The 24,859-nt window shown below is 42.8% G+C and overlaps 1 protein-coding gene across 1 annotated transcript in view; it reads right to left on the bottom strand.

Moving 5' to 3' along the window:
• The window catches only part of man2b2 (mannosidase, alpha, class 2B, member 2), a 63,663-nt gene that overhangs the window by 37,853 nt on the left and 951 nt on the right, over nt 1–24,859 (bottom strand). Inside the window, exons 2-9 of the mRNA XM_078210291.1 lie at nt 18,853–18,999; nt 16,243–16,348; nt 15,250–15,422; nt 11,175–11,290; nt 8,798–8,975; nt 6,086–6,284; nt 2,595–2,785; nt 2–188 (exon numbers count right to left, since the gene is read on the bottom strand). Of these exons, the coding sequence (XP_078066417.1) occupies nt 2–188; nt 2,595–2,785; nt 6,086–6,284; nt 8,798–8,975; nt 11,175–11,290; nt 15,250–15,422; nt 16,243–16,348; nt 18,853–18,999 (1,297 nt within the window). The remainder of the gene's footprint in view (nt 1; nt 189–2,594; nt 2,786–6,085; nt 6,285–8,797; nt 8,976–11,174; nt 11,291–15,249; nt 15,423–16,242; nt 16,349–18,852; nt 19,000–24,859) is intronic.

Here is a 24,859-nt window from a genome sequence, read left to right as displayed (position 1 = left end):
CCTGTACTTCTAGTGTCTTGACTATAGGGACGAGGAAAATCCAATTTATCCTTTCGAGTGTTCAGGGTTTCTTGAAATATAGCAGCCATTACTGATTTCACAGCCCACATCCCTTGTAATAGATGATCCATGTACATATCTCTGACTTTGGGAGATTCCGTCCCAGTGATGCCATCATGATGTTGTACCTAATAGACCAATGTTGAAGGATATGGTGTAAAGACTTATAATGCTTTACTAACACTGTGAAAGGAAACTATCACAATTTTCTATTTAATAATGTTGGATCACTCATTGAAGTAAACATTCTCACTCAGCTGTAATCTTAGTGCAGGCCACAGCATGACCTTCGTCATTCTCTGCCCACTGTGTGGCAAATCTTTGCATCATTGTTATGAAACTCAGCTTACCTTAATCTTGAGCTCAGAGCTTGGGAACTTCATCTCCCAATGGACCTTGGACTTTCTGCATCGGCTAGGAGTGGTCTGCACATATGTAGTTCTGCATCTTTCCACTCTTTAGGCCCAGGATAGGCCTTGCACACCAGCGCATAAAGAGAAAAGAAGAAGGGTGCAAAAATCCAGGTGAAGTGACAGGTTGCAGAGCGCAAGTGTCCCAGACAGGAGACAAGGGAGAGGTCCCAAACAGGTAAGAGGGGACACGGAGAGGACCCAAAAGGATGTCCCAGTTAAAGGACAAAGACAGGGGCCAGGTCTGAGTTAGGTTCAGGTAAAAGAGAGGAGTGGAGAAACAGGCTCCAAGTTTGAGAGAGGGCTGCGGAAAGCAGATCTTAATAAAGAGGGCCCAGGAAGTGGCCTGGTAAATGAAGACAGCCACTGGAGCAAAGTTACCTCTTTAGAGCAGTAATGTTAAGCTCTGTGTACTTGAAGATCTGAAACTGTCTCTGTAATTTGATGTTTGGATGTATATTCAGGAATCCAGACAAATAGAAATTCAGGAAACAAGACTGAAACTTAGAGGTGGGCAGTTGTTGATGCCATCCGAGTCTGGTAATTGAAGAGGGTTCAAGAGAAGACCCGAAGATCTCTGTGCTGTGGATCTTTGGGGCAAACGTATCACTGCTTGGCATGGCTAAAGAGCTGAAATTGTGCTGTGAATTGGTGCTCGAGTGTACTTGGGAATTTAGGGGGAACAGAATCTCGGTGGAGATGATTAAAACCATGCAAGTTGGGCCATCATTGAAGCGAAGTTGGAGCAATATTTGGAGAAAAATCCAAGGCAAGACCTTCGAAAGTGAAGATTGGAATCCCTCATGAAGAAAACAGAGTTTCAGTGGGATTAGTTAAATCAAAATGTTAATGATGCATGGATGTGTAAATCCATGGAATCCATTTTGGTAACATCTGGCATTTATTGTGCTGGTGTTCGACCAAAGTTTGCTTGTTAATTCACATGTACCCTGAATCTCATTGTATAAGATTGTAAATTATTTTATCTTTTCTTTGTATCGTTAAGTTTATTTCTATTTGTTCAAAACCTGTGGAATCTTGTGGCTGTATTCACTGAGTAAGTGACTTGAATCTCAAACTTTGTTCATTTTATACAAAACGCTATCAGTCCTGTACCGGATCTCACCAACTTATAGATCTGGCCAAGGACCAAACCAATATTGGCAGCACAATCTTTCACACCCAAATTCCAGTGAGAGCTCTGCATGGCTGGGAGTACTAACTTTTAAAATTCCCTCCATGTTTCTTAGTTACTGAGTGGTTACTTTTGCAAATGCTCCAATATGAAGAAATCAGTCTGGCTCCTTAACTTGCCTTGCTTCAATAAACACAGATGAATTCCACACAGTTAGGATAACTAAAACAGTGATTTTGTTTTTGGGTTACCATTGCAAGTCAAATCATGAAAATCTTAATTTTAGTGTTTTTCAAAATTAACATATTTTTCTGGAAATGCATTATCAAAAAGGATAGTAACACATGTATAGACAAATTAGGAGCAGGAGGTGGCCATTTGGCCCCTCAAGCCTGCAGGTTAAATAAGTAGCTTCAACACTATCATTTGACTGCATTCAAGAGGCGGCTGGATATAGCACTTGGGGTGAATGGGATCAAGGGTTATGGGGAGAAAGCAGGATTAGGCTATTGAGTTGGATGATCAGCCATGACCGTGATGAATGGCGGAGCAGGCTCAAGGGGCCAAATGGCCTCCCCCTGCTCCTATCTTCTATGTTTATCATAAGCACAGTTCTACAAGAACAGGATACTACACCAGATACTTGGCACCAAAAATAGGTTTTGTACTGTATTATCCCATAGAGCTATGTCTTGCGTGAACAGGCATGGAGTGCTTTGCATTCCTCATGTGGATTTAACAGAACTCCTCTCCCCCCAGAAATATTCACATAATTACATTTGTCCCATTGTCCTCTTTTTTTGAAAAAATGCTATGCATTTTGGTCATGTTTGATAATGCTACTTTTCAGACAACAATTTTTTTTAAAAAAGCACGTCAGAGTTTTGATTAGCATTTCAAAAGAGTCCATGACTAGAATTTGGAGCATTTCTTCATTTTCTGCCTCACGGGAAACATAGCTGATCGGCTAGGCACCTGAAAGTCCTCACCTCCGACACTGCCCATCTCAGCTGCTGAATTCGTTGCAGAGCCCAAAGTTTGTCTATAGACCCTGAAGGGAACCTCAAGAGGTACAACGTGAAAAGGGATTCACAGGCGTACAGGAATGAGTTTGCTCTCCGTGCCATTCCTTTGAGTCTATTCTGAGAGGCATAAAATCCAGTCCAGGCTTGAAACGGCTCTGGAATGAGAGAAGCAAAATATAATCCAACAGCGTCCAGTGCCAATAAAGAATTAAATTTTTTCTCTTCCTTACAATTGGAATTTAAAACATGAAAAAATGAGTTCAGCAGCAAAGACAATGGTACAGTTTTAAAAAAAAGACAGTTAATAATTATAGAATGAATACGAAGGGCAGTGTTGGTGCGCCAAAACATTTTGTTAGGGAAAAGGTCTTTTTGATTTGATTTATTATTGTCACATGTATTACTATACAGTGAAAAGTATTGTTTCTTGCACGCTATACAGACAAAGCATACCGTACATAGGCAAGGAAAGAAGAGTGCAGAATGTAGTGTCACAGTCATAGCTAGGGTGTAGAGAAAGATCAACTTAATGCGAGGTAGGTCTGTTCAAAGGTCTGAAGGCAGCAGGGAAGAAGCTGTTTTTGAGTCAGTTGGTACGTGACCTCAGACTTTTGTATCTTTTTCCTGATGGGAGAAGGTGGAAGGAGTATGTTCGGGGTGCGTGGGATCTTTGGTTATGCTATGATTATGATTGGCACTAGCTATAGGATGTGGCATCAGTGAATGGAAACCACATAGTTACTCAGCAGTAACAGAGAATATCAGAAAATAATTCGCACCATGCCTAATTCAAGATAAAATTCACAAACGAAAACACTGCAGTCAAATCAGATTACAATTCTCTTGTGGCCTAGTTAGTCACAATGGTTTGGTTCAAGCCCAATTTGTCGGTCTGTTTTCATTCCATAATCATGTACAACTGGAAATCGAGCTGACAACTCCAGGCTGGCTGTACCTTTGCTCGACTGGTTTTCCTGGTCGCAGTATTGGATAAATAAGCTCTTTTTAACCGGGTCAATGCTGTGCCAAGCAAAAGGAAGAAGTCCATGAACCAATATAGCAAAGGTTTCATCCACCTGCTACTCTTCCTCTATCCTACAGATTGGACATTAGTTCGATCTAACTGCATTTCAAAAAAAAAGTGCACCATATGTGAGTGGCTGTGTTCCTAATGATCCTCGCTCCCTCCTTAGGAGTGAGCACCTGGCTTCCATTCTGTACTGCCTGAGAAACGTAGACAACAACAGGAACTCGTGAGTGGAGAGAAAGAGCATAGCCATTTTCAAAAGGAGAAATATCAACATTGTTAAAAGGAACCGGTGTACCTGATTCAATTGGACAGTGTGACTTGGCATTGTCGAAAATGAGCAGCAAAAGGCCTGAAAACATACCTCAAATTTGGATACAAACCTTTCTGGTTTTAGAACATTCAAATAGCCAAAAAAATCCGGCAGCAGCCAGAATATTAAAAAAAAATATTTGAGTACTGCCATCCACAGCCTTCAGCAACGAGAAACAAAAGCTGAAAACTGGATACTTTTTTTTGGTAATTCTTTAAATACTTGAGCAAGTTCGATTGGCCTCACTGAAGAGGGGGCGAATCAGTGCGATAAATCAGAAGTATAGTCGTGGACCCAAATGGGGCAATTATGCCGGTTCATAGAATTCCTACAGTGCAGAAGGAGGCTATTCGGCCCATTGAGTCTGCACCGACAACACTCCCACCCAGGTCCTATCCCCATAACCCCATGCATTTACCCTAGCCAGTCCCCTGACACTAAGTGGCAATTTATCATGGCCAATCCACCTAACCTGCACATTGGATGAGCGGGTTAGGTGGATTGGCCATGCTAAATTGCTCCCCCACCTATTAGTGTTCAAAAATTGCAACATTATCAATTATTTGCATTGAAGACAATAACACTCCAACTTGTTTCAGCAATGGGTTTGCTCAGCAAAGAATTTGCTCCTCCAGTACAGATACCTACAAAAGCGCTCTTCAAACTACGAGGTGAACCTCTTCCGAATTTTGTAAGGTTAGAGCTCATTTTTGTTAAGATTAATAAACAAAACGGATGCTACTGCTGATTAACTTGAAGAACCCATACATCTCCAAAGATCTCAAATCAACCCCCTATGGAACAGTAATCAGAATAAGTTTTGACATCCAGACAGACTCTTGTTATTATAAATAGCCGGTGCGTCAAGCACACAACAGCTCCCTCTGCAGGAGGTGGCAATACACAGCACAGGCATCGCACTCAAACAGGAAGAGCTGTGGAATCTTGCCAGATCGCCTTGCAAATGTTTACAGCCACGTGTTTGTACAGTTTCTCTGCCTGAAAAAAAAGCTACTGAAATGGTCCATGGATACATATTAAAAAAATGACCCATGTCGCTGTCTTGGGTAATCTTCCAACACACTGCCATTTAAGACAATCATTTTGTCCAGTGCACAGAATGAAGAATGCTTGAAAGAATGGCCACTTAATAATATCTTTAAAAAGTCCTTCTACTTTTTTTATTAGGATGGATTTAAAACAATTGATATAATCAATTTTCTTAAGCATTTTAAAACATTATACTAAGACCAGACTTAGTTTTTAAACTGGAGTGACAGTTTTATCTTTTAAAATGTGCTGTTGCACAGAATTGCAAATACACTATCCGATCACTGCAAATGAATTGTGCCACCTGCAGTCACATGCTAGCTAATTCTTAAACAGTCATCATTGAGAAGTTTGAATGTTCAGAGCTCAGTGTCCATCGATACGGAGGAACATCACATAACTCAAGACATCCTCCCATTTTGTGCCATCAAAATTAGCTGTCGACAACTTTCCTTGAGGTCATTAACAATACATTTGAACTCAACACCGGTGTCCCACAAGGCTGTATTCTCAGCCCCTTACTATACTCCTTATACACCTATGACTGTGTGGCCAAATTCCCCTCCAACTTGATTTTCAAGTTTGCTGATGACACGACCGCAAGGAATTGGTAAGGTAGATAAGCACCATTTCCACTGAAGCCTAGGGCTAGGGAGCCACTGAAGCCCAGGGCTAGGTTAAACTTCTTACTAGGGAACCAGAGCCAGACCTTTAGGAGTGAAATTAGGGAACACTTGTACACACAAAGAATGGTAGAATTGTGGAAGTCACTTTTGCAGATGATAAACTGATGCTGGATCAATTGTTAATTTTAAATCATAGATTATTTTCATTAACCAAAGGTACTGAAGAATATGGAATAATGGCTGGGTAAGTGGACTTAGACTACTGTTGGAATTCAGAGTCAGAACCTTTTTAACCCATGCACTCAAGTTTTGAAGTTATAACTCTTAACAACAGCAACAGCAGAAGAGTTTTACAAATGAACACAACATCACGCTCCCTCTACAATTAAAACAATGTGTGCTGCCGTTGGGACGACATTTCTGGGTTGCCTACCATTACCTGAGGAGTAAGGGAGAAAGTCTTGGTTTTTTCGGACGTCCCAGGTCAGATTTGCATTGTGAACAGCCTGCATGTATTCACTTAATGTAGCATACTGCACTGTAACTCCAAACTCATCTTTATGCTGGTTAATATAATCCATCAGTGGATCCATATTCTTAAACTGGACTGAGGCATTGAAAAACTGCTTGTCACAGCCCTGTAATCAAAAAGAGATTAAAAATAAAAAAGGGGAACAACAGGTTACAGGCAAACTGACAACACCGTAAAATGAAGCAATGATTTGTACCTCCTTAATGCTCCTCATACATGACGAGTCAACTGAGAATGCTTTACAGACAAAATAAACAACTAGAATAGACACTCTGCACGAAGGAGGAAGAGGGGAAGAGAGGTTAGTCGGGTGGAGAGGGGGACAAGGAGCTAAAATACAGAAGAGAAAGGTCTCTGGATAGCTTTTGAAAGTTGGAAAAGGAGGAGGAAGACCAAAATGGTTGGGGGGGGGGGGGGGGGGGCGGTTTGGCATTTGCAGAGGTAAGGCCATAATGGCTGAAGGAAATTATGCTGCTGGTGGTGGAACAGTAAAATAGTAAGACAGTGTGAGAGGATTGGAAGAACATACAGCCATAGCAAGTTTTAATTTGGGCTGTGGAGTGATTTGAAGATGAGAGTACTGATCTTAGTGTCAATTTACTAGGGCATGGGGAGCCAGTGAAACTTGCCAAAGGTGGGCGATAAAAGGTACATATGGACATGGGTCAGGGTATTATCGCTGAATTACAGCTTGTAATTGGTGAAAACCGTCAAGGCAGTGAGGAAGGTATGGTGGAAATTGAGCTCGAATTAGTTTATTTTTTATTCCTTCATGGGATGTGGGTGTTGCTGGCAAGGCCAACACTTGCTGTCCGTTCATAATTGCCCTTGAGAAGGTGGCAGTGAGCTGCCTTGACCTGCTGCAGGCCATGTGGTGTAGGTACACTCAGTTCTGTTAGAAAGGGAGTTTGATCCTGCATCAGGGAAGGAACAGCGATATAGTTTGAAGGCAGAATGGTGAGCGACTTGGGAGGGGAATTTGGTGGCAGTGTTCCCACAGATCTGCTGCCCTTGTCCTTCTGAATGGCTGAGGCTTCCGATTTGGAAGGTGCTGTCAAAGGAACCTTGGTGAGTTGCTGCCATGCATCTTGCTAATGGTGTTCAGCATTGTCACTGTGCATTAGGGTAGGACAACTGAACTTTTAAGGAGGTGAATGGATTACCAAGCAATTGGGAAGCTTTGTCCTGGATGGTGTCAAGCTTCTTGAGTGTTGTTGGAATTGCACTCATCCAGGCAAGTAGAGGGTATTCCATCACACTCCCTTGTGCTTTGTAGATGCTGGGCAGGCTTTGTGGAGTCAGGAGGTGAGTTACTCATAGTTTACTAGCAATAAATATTTTGGTAATGAAGCGAGAGAGGGAGAGGCAGAGATTGGAAATGTTTTGTATACAGAACTTAGTAAAAGATACAATCGGATGGAGCGGAGCTTTTCCTAAGCTGTACACAAAGGTTCCATGTCAGAGGTGACAGCCAGGCCGATCGAAGGCAGTGGGTGTTGGAGGTATAAAGGAGATTGTAGGAATCACAAAGGATTACTTCAGTTTTTCTGACATTTAGTTTGGGAAAGTTAAGACTCATCAGGCCTTAATGTCATTCACTGAATTAACAACTCAGTGATTCAAAGCTGATGTCAACATAACCTTTACATGAGAATGACTGTCAAAAGCTGAAAACAAGTGACATGTAAAAAGTAAATAGGGGAAAAATAACGTGTGTAATGGAACCTGGAACAACTAAACCTGGCCCATTCATTTGTGAATTATAGATAAAATGAATACAGATTTTTCTTTGTTACAACTTACTATAATCATATTTTTATAATTCCAATCTAAATTTAGGGTCACATTGGCATAGTGGTTATGTTACTGGACTAGTAATCCACTGGACGGAGACTTACAAACCAGTGCAAATGAGGAATTTCAGTTCAACTAACTAAAGAATTCTGGATTAAAACACTAGTTTCAGCAATGGCAACCATATAGCTTCCAGATTGTTGTAAAACCCCCAACTAGACCACAAGTGTGCTTTAGGGAAGGAAATCTGCTGTCCTAAACTGGTCAGGCCTATTTGTGACTCCAGAGCCACAACAAACTGTCCTTTGAAATGTAGGGTGGCACAGTGGCCGGCATAGTGGTCAGCACCGCTGCTTCACAGCGCCAGAGATCCAGGTTCGATTCCTGGCTTGGGTCACTGCCTATGTGGAGTCTGCACGTTCTCCCCGTGTCTGCTTGAGTTTCCTCCGGGAGCTCCGGTTTCCTCCCGCAGTCCGAAAGACGTGCTGGTTAGGTGCATTGGCCATGTTAAATTCTCCCTCAGTGTACCCAAACAGGTGGCGGAGTGTGGCACCTAGTGGATTTTCACAATAACTTCATTGCAGTGTTAACGTAAGCCCATTTGTGACAATAAAATAAATTTTAAAAATAATGTCCTCACAAGTAGTGTTCGAGAAGGTGGCTCAGCAGCGCACTCTCTCAAGGACACTCAGGGATAGGTAATAAAATGCTGCCCTTGGTGCCATGAATGAACTTTAAAAAAATCCATGAATGTACATTACCGCATACCAAATACCTGTACCCAAGAATCATTCAACAATCAGTTTTATATATTGCACGTCTTACCCATGGCCACAGAACATGACTAGATCGGAACCAGGCTGCTCTCTCTTTTATGTTTAACACCATAGTCTTTGCGTAGTCATGAATTGTTTCATTGGTCACCGGAAGACTCATATTCGGGTAAATTCCATCTTTTGGTGGGTCAGGAAAAACAACAATTCCATTCCAATAAAAGCCAGACCTAAACAAGATTTTAAAAGATGCGTTATTTCCTCGAGTCCGATTTGATCAACCATAAACTTCTTTTCCTTCTCCCTCACCAAATAAGTATCCACTCTTTACAAACCATTTGGCCGTAAGATATTGAAATGGCCACTGAACATTTCATCCATTGCAGAACCAACGAATATTGCAGCTTAGTTATATTGAGTGTCATGATGTTTGTGGAATTTTTTTGTTTTGCATTGCGTGAAAGTGAAGAAAGCTCCTAATTTTGCAGAAACCAATAACTTGATACCAGTACCACATTCAGCTTAGGAGGAATGCTCTTACTAATCCAGATGTGGAGATGCCGGCGTTGGACTGGGGTAAGCACAGTAAGAAGTCTCACAACACCAGGTTAAAGTCCATGTTGGCATAAACCTGTTGGACTTTAACCTGGTATTGTGAGACTTCTTACTGTGCTTACTAATCCTGCCAAAGCGCATTAGCAGGGGACACAGCAATAGATTGGAAACCAGCCAAAATGGTGCACATAACACTAAAGTAGTCAAATGTCAAGTCAGAGGAAGCCATGAGCAAACTGTACACTGCTCTGAGTACTACATCTTGTACTGGTTACCAAGACTGATGGGCGACATTCAATCATTGCAAGTAGTTCAAAGAGCCATAAAATGAATCAATGTTGTTAGAGTCAAGAGCAGTGAAGAATGGACTTTTCGGCCTGGAAGGGATGCATCTGAGAAGTAATTGGGCCAATTATTGTAAATGGTATGGAAAAGATCAATCCTCAAACTTACTTGGAAGTGTATTACAAGGGCAGAAGCAGGGGAGACCGACTCAAAATAGTGGAAGACAAATTTCAAAGTTACATAAGGAAATTCTTCCTCACTAACAGCAAATGAAAACTTGGAATGGTTCTGCAGATAAAAGAGTGCAGGAAATTACCATGAAATCGTTTAAAAATCACTTAGATGCTTTAATGGGGAACCTTAGAATGGTTCTGGATAGATGACCAAGGATGGGCTGAATAATCTCCTTTGTTTGTATTTTATTTGTGCTGACATAGATTTTCCTTAAAATCATGACTCAGGTGTGGCATGGTTGAGATGTAGGAAATAATTCCCTTAATACTCTTTCTACTTCCAGTGATGCTACTTTGATCTCCCAATGTAGTGCAACATTTCACCATTATCGCTTCTGATTTTTTTTCTCCCCTTTTCTTTGATTCCAGTAATAATGCCCCATTCTATATCAGAATTTATCCATACAAGGTCCATCTTTGCTTTATCTTCCTGATAAAGATCCCAAGTACTGATTTCATTCCTGCTACAGTATACTGTTTGTTTGTCTATAGTCTTATCATCATCTGAATGGAACAAGTAAAGTGAAAACATTATCTTGAAATGTATTATTTGGACTGACAGTGTTGTAGCAAATGAGTCGAAGATCCAGGGCCATTGTGCTCTCTCATTAGCAATGACATTAGGTATGCATTCTGCTTTCTTAGGGGCTCACATAGACATGACTTAGTTTTGTACTAATCTATTACAGTTCTGTGGATACATGACATCTGCTCACTGCCTCCTCATAAACACAGTGAAGAGAAACAAAAGGCAAACCTATGTAGCATCGTTCTGACTTGTATGTTGATGCTCCAACACAAAGCAACCCACCACCACACAAGCCACCTCATCACATAACAGTATTGAGTATGACTGAAAAAGGCACATGTTTTCAAAACTTTTCGTCTTGCATTCATCAGGACAATTTGCAAGAATTCCAAATGTAAAGGGGACAGCAAGTGATTAACAAACTAGGCAACAGCCATTCTCTGGTTCATTCCCCAGAAGAATGCCTTGACTAATCAGAGTCAACCTGCCTGGTTTGAGTTTTAAATAAAGGTTGGCAGTTAACTGTCAGTAACAGCTAACTGGTGCTTTCTCCACGGCGGCACCTCAATCAATCAGAGACCACTAGCCAACCAATCAGCAGTCTCTTCTCATAAAGTATAAACTGTTGTTCCCTTTACATTTGGCATTCTTGCAAATTGTCCTGATGAGTGCAAGACAAAAAGCTTCAACAGTGTGTGTCTTCTTTCAGCAACACTCAAGTTCTGTATCACCAAATGACAATAGTGAATTAAACATTGCATTCTAAGTAATGAGCAGCCATCCACTGTTGACTTATTTGGGTCATTAAAGAGAAGCTACACTATTACCTGTGGGAGAATGGCAAAAATGATGGGACGCAATAACTGTATTGGTCCATGGTATGAGTGAAGATTTCCTGCTGCTGTGCCAAAGAGGAAGATCCTTGCCACACAAACTGGAGCTTCTATATGGGTCAGGAGAACAGGAATAGAGAGAAAAACCATAAATTACATAATAATCTTCAGAAAACTGAACATTACATTTTCTCTAAGATGCTGTGCATTCTACTAAATTGTTTTATTACCTCAAAGATTAGAGAGAGAGAGAGAGAGAGAGAGGTGGGGTGGGGTGGAGAAAGAGCAGTATTATTCATTCAGTCTCTCATCATTATACATTTTGTTGCTCTTCTTTCAGCTCAAAACTGGTCAGAGATAACCTCGGAACGGATATATGTCTCTTAAGTTGTCCCCTTCTCCACCCCCTCATGAAGGATCAAGAAGTTCTGTCCAGTGACAGAATCTACAGGGACAAGGCATTGTGGGCACCAATCCACATTGGTGAGGTTACTGCCAATTAATATCCGAAAACCGCACAGGCCTAAGGCAATTTTTCCTTTGATTTCCCCTTCTCAATCTGAAGTGCGACTTACCCCAGCATCTTTACTCACAACACCATTCAGTTCAGTAAACTAACGATGGGGGGTAATGAGAGGAAAGGGAGATTAAACCCATGTTCCGCCACTTCTATTGCATCATATTACCATACTTCTCCACAGCCTTTAAGTAAAATTGCTACCGCCTGGCAACAAAGAAATAAAGGCTTGCGTTCATATAGCACCTTTCATGGCCTCAGACCTCTCAAAGCTCTTTACATCCTGGTTAAAAACATCGAGAGTCCCTTGTAATAAAACTTGGAATGTGCCTTTAACAACAACTGTTGAACCATTTAGCCTTTTTGCAGGGCAGCACGGTGGCACAATGGTTAGCACTGCTGACCCAGGTTCAATTCCGGCCTCAAGTCACTGTCTGTGTGGAGTTTGCACATTCTCCCCATGTCTGTGTGGGTTTCCTCCGGGTGCTCTGTTTTCCTCCCACACTCCAAAGACATGCGCGTTAGGTTGATTGGCCAAGCTCAATTTACCCTTAGTGTCCCAAGATGTGTAGGTTAGGGAGATTAGCAGGGTAAATACGTAGGGTTACAGGGATAGGGGCTGGGTGGGATTGTTGCCGGTGCAGGCTCAATGGGCCGAATGGCCTCCTTCTGCACAGTAAGGATTCTATGATTCTACCTAAGTACTTTGAAATGGTATTCGCTGTAAAAAGTCCGGCAGCCAGTTGCACACAGCAAGATCCCGCAAAGAAGAATGCAATAATGGTCTGATAATATGTTTTAGTAGTGTTGTTTGAGGTATAAAGATTGTCCAGGACACCCGAGAGAGCTTCTTGCTCTTCTTCAAAATAATGCTGTGGGATCTTTTACTTCCCCCTTGAAAGGGCAGGAAGAGCTTAATTTCACATCCGAGGGGCAGCAGCTCCAACAGCGCAGCATCCCTTCAGCGCTACATCAGCTGAGAATTTGTCACCAAGTTCTGGAGTGGGACCCGAACCTTTAACCTCCTGATTCAGAGGCAGGAGTGCTGCCAACTGAACCACAGCCGAATGGAAGCAGCACTTTCTTTACTTTCTTTGCATATTATCTGGATTCCCATTCTATTCTACGCCCCACATTCCCGCAGGAACCCTGGGAAAGTCGTGGGGGGGAACAAACCTATGACCCTGGTTAAAAACATCGAGAGTCCCTTGTAATAAAACTTGAAATGTGCCTTTAACAACAACTGTTGAACCATTTAGCCTTTGGCATCAATAATTGTTATTTGCTGTGAGCTATGTGAAAAACAAATGCAAACAAAAATACAAAAATGCCTGGTATGCGGGGGTGAACAGTGTGATTTTTTAAAAATGGGTGTCACTGGCTAGGCCAGCATTTACTGCTCATCCCTAATTGCCCTTGAGAAGGCAGTGGGGTGAGCTGCTTTCTTGAACCGCTGCAGTCCACGTGGTGTAGGTACACCCACAGTGCTGTTAGGGAAGGAGCTTCAGGATTTTGACCCAGCGACTGCAAAGGAATGGTGATATGTTTCCAAGTCAGGGGAGTGAGTGGCTTAGAGGGGAACTGACAGCTGATGGCGATGTTCCCAGCCAGAGAGCTTGGAAACAAAAAGGGGGCTCCTGAACTGAAACAGCAAAGACTGGAAATACTCATCAGCTTAGGCAGCATCTGTGGAGAGAATAACACAGCTAATGTTTCATCCTGCACATTTGCTGTCTGATCTGCTGGTTATTTCCAGTACCTTTCTTTTAAGTTTTGGATTTCTAGCATTAGTGATACCTTGCTTTTATATTAAAAGCTTACACTGCAGATAGTTACATACCAACAGTCAAAGAGACATTTTATAAATATCTGCAGTGTAAGCTTTTAATATAAAAGCAAGGTATCACTAATGCTAGAAATCCAAAACTTAAAAGAAAGATACTGGTGTAGCTTTAAAATTTACTGGTGTCATTACACAAAACGCATGTTGCTTTGCAGGTGTCCTACTTGCTTAATTTATGTAACTAAATTTCCATTTAATCAATAAATAAATTTAAATAAGTTTAAGTTTAATCAATTCAGAACCTGAGTGCAGCTTCAGTGTGGCATTTTAATTTCTCTGTCTCTGGGCGGCACAGTGGTTAGCACTGCTGCCTCACAGCGCCAGAGAACTGGATTCGATTCTCAGCTTGGGTCACTGTCTGTGTGGAGCTTGCACGTTCTCCCTGTGTCTGCGTGGGTTCCCTCCGGGTGCTCCGATTTCCTCCCACAGTCCAAAAGATGTGCCGGTTAGGTGGATTGGCCGTGCTAAATTGCCCCTTAGTTTTAGGGGGCCTAGCTAGGGTAAATGCATGGGTTTATGGGGATAGGGCCTGGATGGCATTGTGGTCGGTGCAGATTTGATGGGCAAATGGCCTCCTTTTGCACTGTACGATTTATGAGTGACTTGGAAGGGTAGTGAAGTGAAGAGGGCTCCAGGAAGCCTGGGCGGGATTTAGCCTGTTAGCTGCGGGAGCAAAAAAGCAGAGTGGCTGTCCAGGAGCCTTCGGCCTGACAGCATGACTGATGCATTGCGAGTGAGAAGGTGCCTATTAGCTTTCCTTAACCCTGATGCAGAAAGCAATTGCGCTCTCTAACATTCCTGAGACTCACGTTCATCAAACTAATTGGCCATCATGTGTAAATCTTGAACAATGTCAAGTGCCCACAGTCTCCCAAAGTCAAGGATAAGCGTTTAGGTTCACAGTTTCAAGAGGGTCAGTATCTGCATGTGTGCCGGACCCCAGCGCCTATCAAAGAAGATCCATTAGCTCCCAAATCAGACATCACCATCCAGTAGACCCTGCCCATGATGGATGGGCAAACATAGACACCTCCTGTCTGAACAGAATAAGGGAGGCCAGAGGTGACTCTGACTGGGTGAGGGCATATTCCCAGGTCCAGTTCTGTAATTAGAGATGATATGCCACTTGAGCTGTGAGTGAACAGTAGCCGCAATATAAGATATGGACTGGCTGCTTCCAGCACCAGGAGGCCAATGGGTGAGGGGTGGTACTGAAGTTAAGTGGCTGCTACACCAACCTGACTGTCTCTCTCTCTCAATCTCTGAGGGCCCCCATCGTAAATCTGGAGCTGGTTTCCGAGCTGCCATCCTCAGGGCTTGAATCAGATCAAGCGCTGTGGAGCTGTTTCCATGCAGCGCTCCCTGCTCGGAAGTGCTCAGATGACCCCTGGGGCAGGTGATTCAGGCGCTTTGAGCTCACATGTAATTGTGATTAGTGAATTGTTGGAACGCAGATTGGCACATCAGTCCTTCCAAATACATTTGTGACAGAGTTTAGACATCCTAAACTTCATTGCTAGATTGGATACGGCCTTCTGCTTCACACGGGGGAAAACTACAATGCAAGAGGATGAACATACACCAGACCATACAAACGCCAGCAGACAAATGGGTGATAGCTTTGGATGACATTAAGAGGTAGCCTCCCTACCCCACCTCATGTCTACCCCACCCTCACTTCTCCCCCACCACTTGCCCCCACTGTTCACCTTATTTCTCTGCATTGTTTCCTTTTCGTCATAGTCAATCCGTGAAATGAGGTGAGCATTAAAACCAGCCAAAGCAAACACTGTCGGTGTGGTGGCTGATGCGCCAAAGGGATCCACGTGCCATGAAAACTGAGGTCTTTTTCCAAACGTCTCATACAGGAAGCCATGTCCTTCTGCAAAGACAGACCTACCTTCATAAATGCCTCAAAACCAAGGAAAATAGCTTTTTGGAAATTACAATTGCATAAATTAAAATGAGGCAAATAAGACTGGCAACATCACCAATGCAAGCCAACTTAACATGGGTGGAGAATCATTTTGTTTTAAAGGTTAAATTTAAATACATTTAGCAACGCTGGGAAATCAGATGAGAAAAGACAATGATGTACTGTGATAATAACAGGAAATTTGGGAAAAATACTGTGGGTCAATCAATCAGCAACTTTAAGAGAAGAGGCAGGTTCTTGTCATTTTGGGTGCACATATACATCATTAGAACCAAAAAGACACGTTGAAAATAATCTTTCAACCAATGTCTCCTAATGATTGATGTGCAGGAACTGTTTGTCCCAATAAGGTCTGGACCTTATAGTTCATTGATGTGGAGATGCCGGCGTTGGACTGAGGTGGGCACAGTAAGAGGTCTCACAATACTAGGTTGAAGTCCAACAGGTTTATGTGGAATCACGAGTTTTCAGAGCGTTGTTCCTTCATCAGAAAGCTCGTGATTCCAAATAAACCTGTTGGACTTTAACCTGGTGTTGTGAGGCTTCTTACAGTTCATTGTATACTTCTCCAATTGCAGTTGAAAACAGTCATCCAATGCTCTTTGGGAAAGATTGCAAGTGCATGTCCTGAAGGCTGGAGTTCAGCATCGAGGCATCAAAAGGGTGTTAGACATTAACAGAAAGATAAAGTGACAAGTTCAGAAAGTTACACTAGCTCAATATTATTGTTTGAAGTACAGATGTGGGGGGGGGGAAGGATACCAACCTGTGAGCTGTAAGATCTGTGAACTGAGTTCTGTTACCGCTTCATCGTGCATCACCTGGCCTCCAATGATAAACTCCAAGCGTCCTTCATCCAACAACTTGTGCACCTGAAATTAACACTCAGTAAAAATTGTAAACTTCGAGCAGGATTTTTTTTAAAAACAATATCAAAATGACTTAAATCAATTAGCATTGGAATATTGCAGATTCGCTGGACTGAATGGCCTCCTTCTGCACAGTAGGATTCTGTGATTCTATGATTCTAAAACTGCTGCCACATGGAGGCATTAGAGAGGACGCAGAAAAGATGGATGAGAATGGTTTCGGGACTGACGGGCTTCAGTTGGGCGGATAGATTGGAGAAGCTGGGGCTGCGCTCCTCGAAGATGAGAAATTAAGAGGGGATTTCACTATGAAGTCCAAAATCACCAGGCGTCTGGATGAAGCAGCGTTACGAGCATCCCGTTCCCTACCTGCTCTGACCTCCTCAACTTTCTGCTTCCCTCTCTCTCATTGGCTCTTCTTCTCAAGAATCAGGAACTTATCAAAAATAGCGGTTCTAATACATCCAACATCATAGAATCCCTATGGAAGTATGGAAGGAGGCTGTTCAGCCCACTGAGTCTGCACCGACTCTGCAAAACAGCATCTTACCCAGGCTCAACCCCCATCTTATCCCCATAACCTTGTGCATTCCCCATGGCTAATCCACCGAACCTACACATCCCTGGACACGAAAGGTCAATTTAGCATGGCCAATCAACTCAACCTGCACATCTTTGGATTGTGGGAGAAAACCAGAGAAAACCCACGGAGACACGGGGAGAACTTCACACAGACAGTGACCCGAGGCCAGAATCGAACCTGGGTCCCTGGCAATGTGAGGCAACAGTGCTAACCACTATGCCACCTCATAACCTTGGTTCTCAGCGAAGCCAGCAAATGTCCTCCCTTGGACATCTGTGTCTAGTAACTCATACTTTAATTGTTCTGTTAGCCCTACACTATTACTACAAGTTCAGTAGGGCTAAGCAAAAATTTGTATTCTTGTGCATTAACCCACCTCACAAAGTGGGGGCCATGATAAACTGCTGCTGAAAAAAGCTCCATGTCCCATGCGGGGGGCCAATCCCATGGTTAGATTTATTTCAATTGGCAGGAGGGGCAGGACCTCGCACTCCCCCACTCATCTGTTGGAATTGGTGGCACAAGAACCCTAGATTGACAGTAAATTCAGACTGCAGGATTATCGGCTGAATTTGTGTTCACCATACCACTCGAGTAGCACTCCTTCATCAATGGCTGTGGCAACAGTCTGACCAATGACAATTAGCAATTTAAACTACCACAAGTGCGTGAGAAGCGGGCAGCACGGTAGCACAGTGGTTAGCACTGCTACTTCACAGCTCCAGGGACCTGGGTTCGATTCCCGGCTTGGGTCACTGTCTGTGTGGAGTTTGCACATTCTCCTTGTGTCTGCATGGGTTTCCTCCGGGTGCTCCGGTTTCCTCCCACAGTCCAAAGATGTGCGGGTTAGGTTGATTGGCCATGCTAAAATTGCCCCTTAGTGTCCTGGGATGCGTAGATTAGAGGGATTAGCGGGTAAAATATGTAGGGATATGGGGGTAGGGCCTAGCTGGGATTGTGGTCGCTGCAGACTCGATGGGCCGAATGGCCTCTTTCTGTACTGTAGGGTTTCTATGATTTCTATGAAGCAATTCTAATCCAGGAGTAAATCCACCCTCAGGTCCTGGTCCCAGATCGCCCCCCCAACAGGTGTCTGAATTTTATTTTAAATTATACCAGTTGAGGGATAAATATTTCTCCAAGACAACGGGGAAAATGGGAGGCAGTCCCCTCCTTGTTTTCAAACAATGTCAAATAACATGGTGGCACGGTGGTTAGCACTGCTGCCTCACAGCGCCAGGGACCCAGGTTCAATTCCCGGCTTGTGTCACTGCGGAGTCTACACGTTCTCCTTGTGTCTGTGTGGGTTTCTCTGGCTGTTCCGGTTTCCTCCCACAGTCTGAAAGACGTGCTGGCTATGTGCATCGGCCATCTGCATCAGTGTACCCGAACAGGTGCCGGAGTGTGGCAACTCGGCGATTTTCACAGTAACTTCATTGTAGCGTTAATGTAAGCCCACTTATGACACTAATAAATAAACTTTTAAAAAGGTGCAGATGGGGCCTGGGTTTCATCCAAAAAAGACAAAATCATAATTAAGTTATGAAATTTTCTGCCATTAACCATTTTTCAGAGTTGATAAATTGTTTTAAAAAACAGAATTAGATGACTGTTTAATAAAAAGAAATATCAGAAGATATGGCTAGGAGAGTGAGGTTCAACTTGAAAGCTCCAGTGAAGTCATAGAATCTTACAGCACACAAGTAGGCCATTCGAGCCACCGTGCTTGAACTAGTTCCTTGAAAGAATGATCCAGTTTGTCCCACTTCCCTCAGCTTTCCACTTGGCAATGCAATTTTCTCTTCGTCAAATATTTACTCAATTACTATTGTTTCCACCACAAGACAAGTTAAACGGCCTGTTTCTGTGGTTGTAAAGTTCAATGAAAAATAAGAGTACACTCGTACCAAATTTCTCCCATTACCTGTTCTTTCTGTGCATCAGTGGCCACCTTGTCCCACCAGAGTCGAAAGAATTCCTGCTCTACCACAATAAACTTGTGCTGTTTCCCTTTTACCAGTTCTTCCACGACTGTCGTGTAAACGTTGGCTGCGTATGCATGCATGCTCTCCTGTTTAAAGATAACAAAACTAGTCACTGGTTTAGAGGTCATTTTTCCAAGATTAGTGCACAGTACAAAGCACGACCAGTAACACTGGCAAGCCTCTCACACTGTTAGTAACATCTTTCCAACAGCAAAATCAGGTTATTCAGCACAAAGCAGGGATTGAACCCTGCATGATCCAAGGGAAGTGAGCTGAAATAGATCTATGCCAGTGATGCTAAACGGGTCATAGGGAAACAACAGCCAATTTTTCATTGCACCGGTTTTCGCTTACCATTCACTCCGAAAATATTGCCAACATTTTTAATTCCAAACCAAATAAAAGTCACAGTGATATTAGGAAATTATTTTAAACTATCGTCACGTGAATTTCAATGGAAAGAAAACGAGTGGGCAGTGATAAATTAGCTGATCACTCACAAAGAGTCTGCTGGCATACATACAGCAATTCCTCATCCTGTACCTTCACCTTTGAACGACTGGGATCTCCGCCATGGTGTCCACAATAAATACAATTAATGAAATTTAGACGGTGAGTTAGCAATAATCCAAAACTGGGAATTGGGCGCCGATACATATTAACACAGACACTAACATCAATAAATGCTGCAGGGTTGAACTGAAACACCCAGGTGCATTCTCAATGCAAAATGGCTAAACTGGTTTATGTGGATAATGATTTAATAATCTTAAATAGAGTGGAATAACTGCACCTCGAATTGTGGAAATTGATAGTCATTCCAATTTCAAAAATGGATATAGCATCCTTCAAGTATTTCATGTCAAGTCTGCAGGATTCTGGTCAAACTTGTTACATTTGTCTATAATCTTGCCAGACAGAATGGACCAAGAATTGACATTGAAAAATATATCTTTTCACCTTGAAAATTTTACCCTCAGAATGAAAGATGACGATGCTGGGAAATGGAGTATTTCCTATGTAGGCACACAAGTGTCAGCACCAAGCTCGCCAAGATTTAGTCACAGCATTAAATGGGGCGGCATGATGGCACAGTGGTTAGCACTGCTGCCTCACAGCGCCAGGGACCCGGGTTCGATTCCCGGCTTGGGTCTCTGTCTGTGTGGAGTTTGCACGTTCTCGGATGGATGTCTGCATGGTTTCCTCCGGGAGCTCCAGTTTCCTCCCACAAAGATGTGTAGGTTAGGTTGATTGGCCATGCTAAGTTGCCCCTTAGTGTCAGGGGGTTATTAGGATTACGTGGACAGGGCCTGGGTGGGATTGTGGTCGGTGCAGACTCGATGGGCCTTCTGCACTGTAAGGATTCTAAGAGGCGCAGAGAAAGTTCCCTTTACTTAGGGTAGACAAAAAACAGAAATAGATGCAGATAAAATGAAAATCAGGAAGCTCAGTATATAAAAAATAACTGAATTGATAAGTCACTGCTCAATAAGACTACAGTTTAATAGATTTTAGAGAAGACTGATTTGACCGATTAGTCACTTTAGTTCAAAGGGCGATTAATAATAATAATATAAACATTCCGTCAAATGCACTATCTGTAAATGGTATAAATTTTAATGTCTTTAAACATTTCACGGACAGCAGGACCTTCAGCTGATTGGGCACCCACGTCAAGGGTATTTGGTTTAATTATTACCTTTTATTGCTCCATGTTTCTCTTTGAGAAAACATTTCATTGGAAATGGTTTCATTCTAAGTCTTACATGCTGCATTTGCACTCTGCGTGATGAAATAGAATGCACAAAATGTGCACCTGAAAATGTCTCACAGAAGAGTGAGAGGGGTTTGCAGATGTCTTGGAGAGTCCAAAGGCAGGGACCATAAACAAAGGCAGTCACTAATAAATTCAGGAGAAATGTCTTTACCCAAAGAGTGATGAATATGAGGAACCTGCAGCAGTTGAAACAAATAGCATGGATCTACTGAAGGAGAAACTAGATACGCACAGAAACATGTTACACTAATATGGTTAAATACGATGGGAGGATGCTTGTGTGGAGCAGAAACACTAGCACAGACCTTATAGGCCGAATAGTTTGTTTTTGTGCTTGCATTATGTAATATTCATTCAAAATGAAATTTAAAAAACTTAATTTTGATGGCGCAACATTCACCTTTAGCTTTTCTGACTGTTCGAACAAACACTCGACAGTAAATGACCAAAACCTTATTTGTAAAAGGAAAAACAAAAAGACTTGCTGTTATATAGCAGCAGCTTTTACAACTACCAAACATCTCAAAGCGCTGTACAGCCAAATTGTAGTCACTGTTGTAACGTAGGAAATAGGGCAGCCAATTTATGCACATCAAGATCCCAAGAACAACTATTTGATAATAAACAGATAATCCATTTTGTGATGCTGAATGAGATAAATATTGATAAAGTCACCAGGATTAACTGTCCTGCTCTTCTTGGTGTGAATGTCATTTGCATCTCATGAATGTTCATTAAAACGGTTGCTCACCAGTATCCTGTCAGGCCTTCCAATCTTGTGTCACATCCTTACATCGGTCTAAAACTTGATTGATAAAAAGAGAGGCATGCACAAGGTGGTCCTCAGTTTGCAACAGACTTTGAGGTGAGTGCAACAACTTTCTGCGATAGTGCTGCTCTGCTCCAGATGTGCTGTTCACCACTCTGCCGGGGCAGACCATTTCCAGCACCATGCTGCTGGACCCATGGACCATCCTGTGTCAGCGAGTCGGATCAGTACTGTGACTGGGGTTGGGGAGTACAGGCATCTCTTTCCCCCTGGTTCCACACACTGGTGTCTATCTGGGGAGGTGGGGCAATATGGACGAAGAGGGAAAAGAATGAGGGCTCACAATGGCAGACAGTGGAGGTGGATGAAGCAGACAAACAATGGAAGGCAGGGGGAAGACTGAGGGGTGGGAAGCTGGATCCTGACAAAGCTACATGAAAAGCTCACAAACAAGGGGGTCAAGGGGATACCACATTATTTACTGGAAGGGGATGCACGAAGACTCCAGAGCAGAGTTCAAAGTTGGGCTTGGGTAGGTGATGGGCTCGGGGGGAGTGGGTGGTTGGATCGAGAAATAGACTTCTTCTTGAGGCTGCTAGCTGTATTCCTCAGGGTTGCTGACATCCTGCACAGTCTGGTAAATACAGATGAGAGTGTGATATGAGTGTGCTGGACTGGTGTTTAAATATGGCAGGGGGGCCTTTGAACCATCCAGCTGACGACAGGTGTACGAATCACTAGTGTATAAATGAATGAGCGTTTGAGCGCAGAGTCCCACTATTCTGACCAGCAGGAAAGCTGCTGCCAGAGTCACTCGCCACCGCATTTAATCTCAAAAACAGAGAATTCCGCCCAGGATATCTTCAGTCCATCATACTAGAATCTACTATAATTTGAGAGCTGAACATATTGATACAGAGTAAGACTGTGCATGGGTGTATGGTATTACTAAAATTCATTTGTACTTCAACAACATATTTGTATAGCATCTTCAGTGTAATAAAATGCCGAGGCGCTTAACAAAAGAAAGCACCATGGTTTTGGGACTGGAGGAGATTACAGAGGTACAGAGAGACAAGGCCATGGAGAAATGTGAACACAAGGATGAGAATTTTAATACAAAGATGTTGCTTGACTGGGAGCCAAGGTAGGACAGCAAGCACTGGGGCGATAGGCAAATGGGACAGTGCAAGTTAGTACTCCAGCACCAGATGACCTCATTTTGCTGAAGGTAGAAGTGATCACTGACCGGAGACAAGACTCCCCACACAAACTAATATGGACTTCTAGAAAACTTGCATTTGGGAATCAGGATTCTTGGTGCTCCCGAAACAAAATATAACTGCAGTTTAAGTATCCCAGGCACTTTCACGTGTTCATAAGAATGTAGGGAGTAGAAGCAGGGGTAGATCTTATGGTCCTTCGAGACTGTTCCACCATTCAATATGATCATGGCTGATTTTGGACTTCATCTCCACTTTCTGGCCTGCTTCCCCATATCCCTCAACTCCCAGAGAGGAAAAACTATTGCCTATCCTTAAGTAGGATATTGTACTCAATGATGGAGCCTCTGGATGCAGAATTCCAAAGATTTCCAAAGTTCTTTATAAATGAGAAATTTCTCATCTGAATCTGAAATGAACAACTTCTTAACCCCTGGGTTCTAGATTCCCCAGCCAGGGTAAACAACCTCTCAGTGTCTACCCTGCCAAGCCCGTTCAGAGTCTTGTATGATTTAGTGAAACTACCTCTCATTCTTCTAAACTCCAGTGAATTTAGGGCCAAATACTTAGTTTCTCATGATGGAACATTTTCATCCCAGGAATATGGGGAGGTGGTGTCATAGTGGTATTGACACTGGACTAGTAATTCAGAGATTACCAGGGAGTCGGTTAGTTCAGTTGACTGGACGGCTGATTAGTGATGCAGAGTCATATCAACAGCATGGGTTCAATTCCCATACCAGCTGAGGTTATTCATGAAGGTCAACTTTCTCAATCCTACCCCTCACCCAAGGTCTGGCGATCTTCAGGTTAAATCACCACCAGCCTATGTTCACCTGGGACTATGGCGACTTTACCTTTAATCCAGAGACCTAGGATAATTCTATGAGAACCTGGGTTTGGATCCCACCACAGCAGATGGTGAACTTTGAATTCAATTAAAAAATTGGAATTAATAGGGCTTTACGATGACCATGGAAGCCACTGTCTTGAAAAAAACATCTGGCCTATTTACTGCCCTGGCAAGCCACTTAATTCAAGGGCAATTAGGAATGGGCAATAAATGCTGGCCCTCAGCGATGCCCATATCCAATTAATTTAAACAAAAACCACCTGGTGAACCTTTATGGTACCACCTCCAATGCAAGTCTATTCTCCTTATAGAGACCATAACTACACACAGTTACTCCGGCTGTCATTGAATAGTAAGACTTTCTCATTCTTGTACTCCAAGCCCTTTGTTCCAATAGTTTGTTTTTAAAATCTTCTTCAATGTAGTTGTTCCTCAAAATATACACCAAACAAAAGCAAAATGTGTCACAGAAAATGTTAGCCACTAGTTAAGGATAGAAACTAAGCTTGGCACCAAATAGAAGGATGATCTTAATTCTACGTGGAGCTGAAAGATAGTCCACTATCACCCGATTTCCCTGGGCTCGCTACAGTCTGGCCATCTGGCATCCACATCCTTTTGGTAGTGTGGCGACCAGAATTATACACAATACTCCAAATGAGGCCTAAATAAGGTTCAGTACAACTACAGCAAGGACAGTAGTGGACCAATTGGGCCCTTAAAACAATCACTGATAGCTTCATCACTAACCTTGGCCAGTTTTCTATTCCAGATTTATCAAATGAATTTAAATTCCACCAGCCGCTGTGGTCGGATTAAGATAAAATCAAATTACTGTGGATGCTGGAATCTGAAACAAAAACAAAAAAAATGCTGGAAAATCTCAGCAGGTCTGACGGCATCTGTGGAGAGAGAACAGAGCTATTTTTTGAGTCTGGATGACACGAGAAACACTAGAAGCTTTGTTCTCTCTCCACAGATGCTGTCAGACCTGCTACGATTTAACAACATTTTCTGTTTTTGTCCCCATAGCATTAGCCTGGGCCCTCTGGATTACTAGTCCCGTCACATAGTTTAAAGTTTATTTACTATTGTCACAAGTAAGGCTTACATTAACACTGCAATGAAGTTACTGTGAAAATCCCCTAGTCGCCACTCTCCGGCACCTGTTCTGGTACACCGAGGGAGAATTTAGCATGGCCAATGCACCTAACCAGCACTTCTTTCGGCTTGTGGGAGGAACCGGAGCACCCGGAGGAAACCCATGCAGACACGCGGAGGACATGCAGACTCTGTACTGACAGTGACCCAAGCCGGGAATCAA

This window comes from Mustelus asterias, chromosome 1 (assembly GCF_964213995.1).
Source record: "Mustelus asterias chromosome 1, sMusAst1.hap1.1, whole genome shotgun sequence".
Lineage (NCBI taxonomy): Eukaryota > Metazoa > Chordata > Chondrichthyes > Carcharhiniformes > Triakidae > Mustelus > Mustelus asterias.
This window is presented reverse-complemented; position numbering and strand designations above follow the sequence as displayed.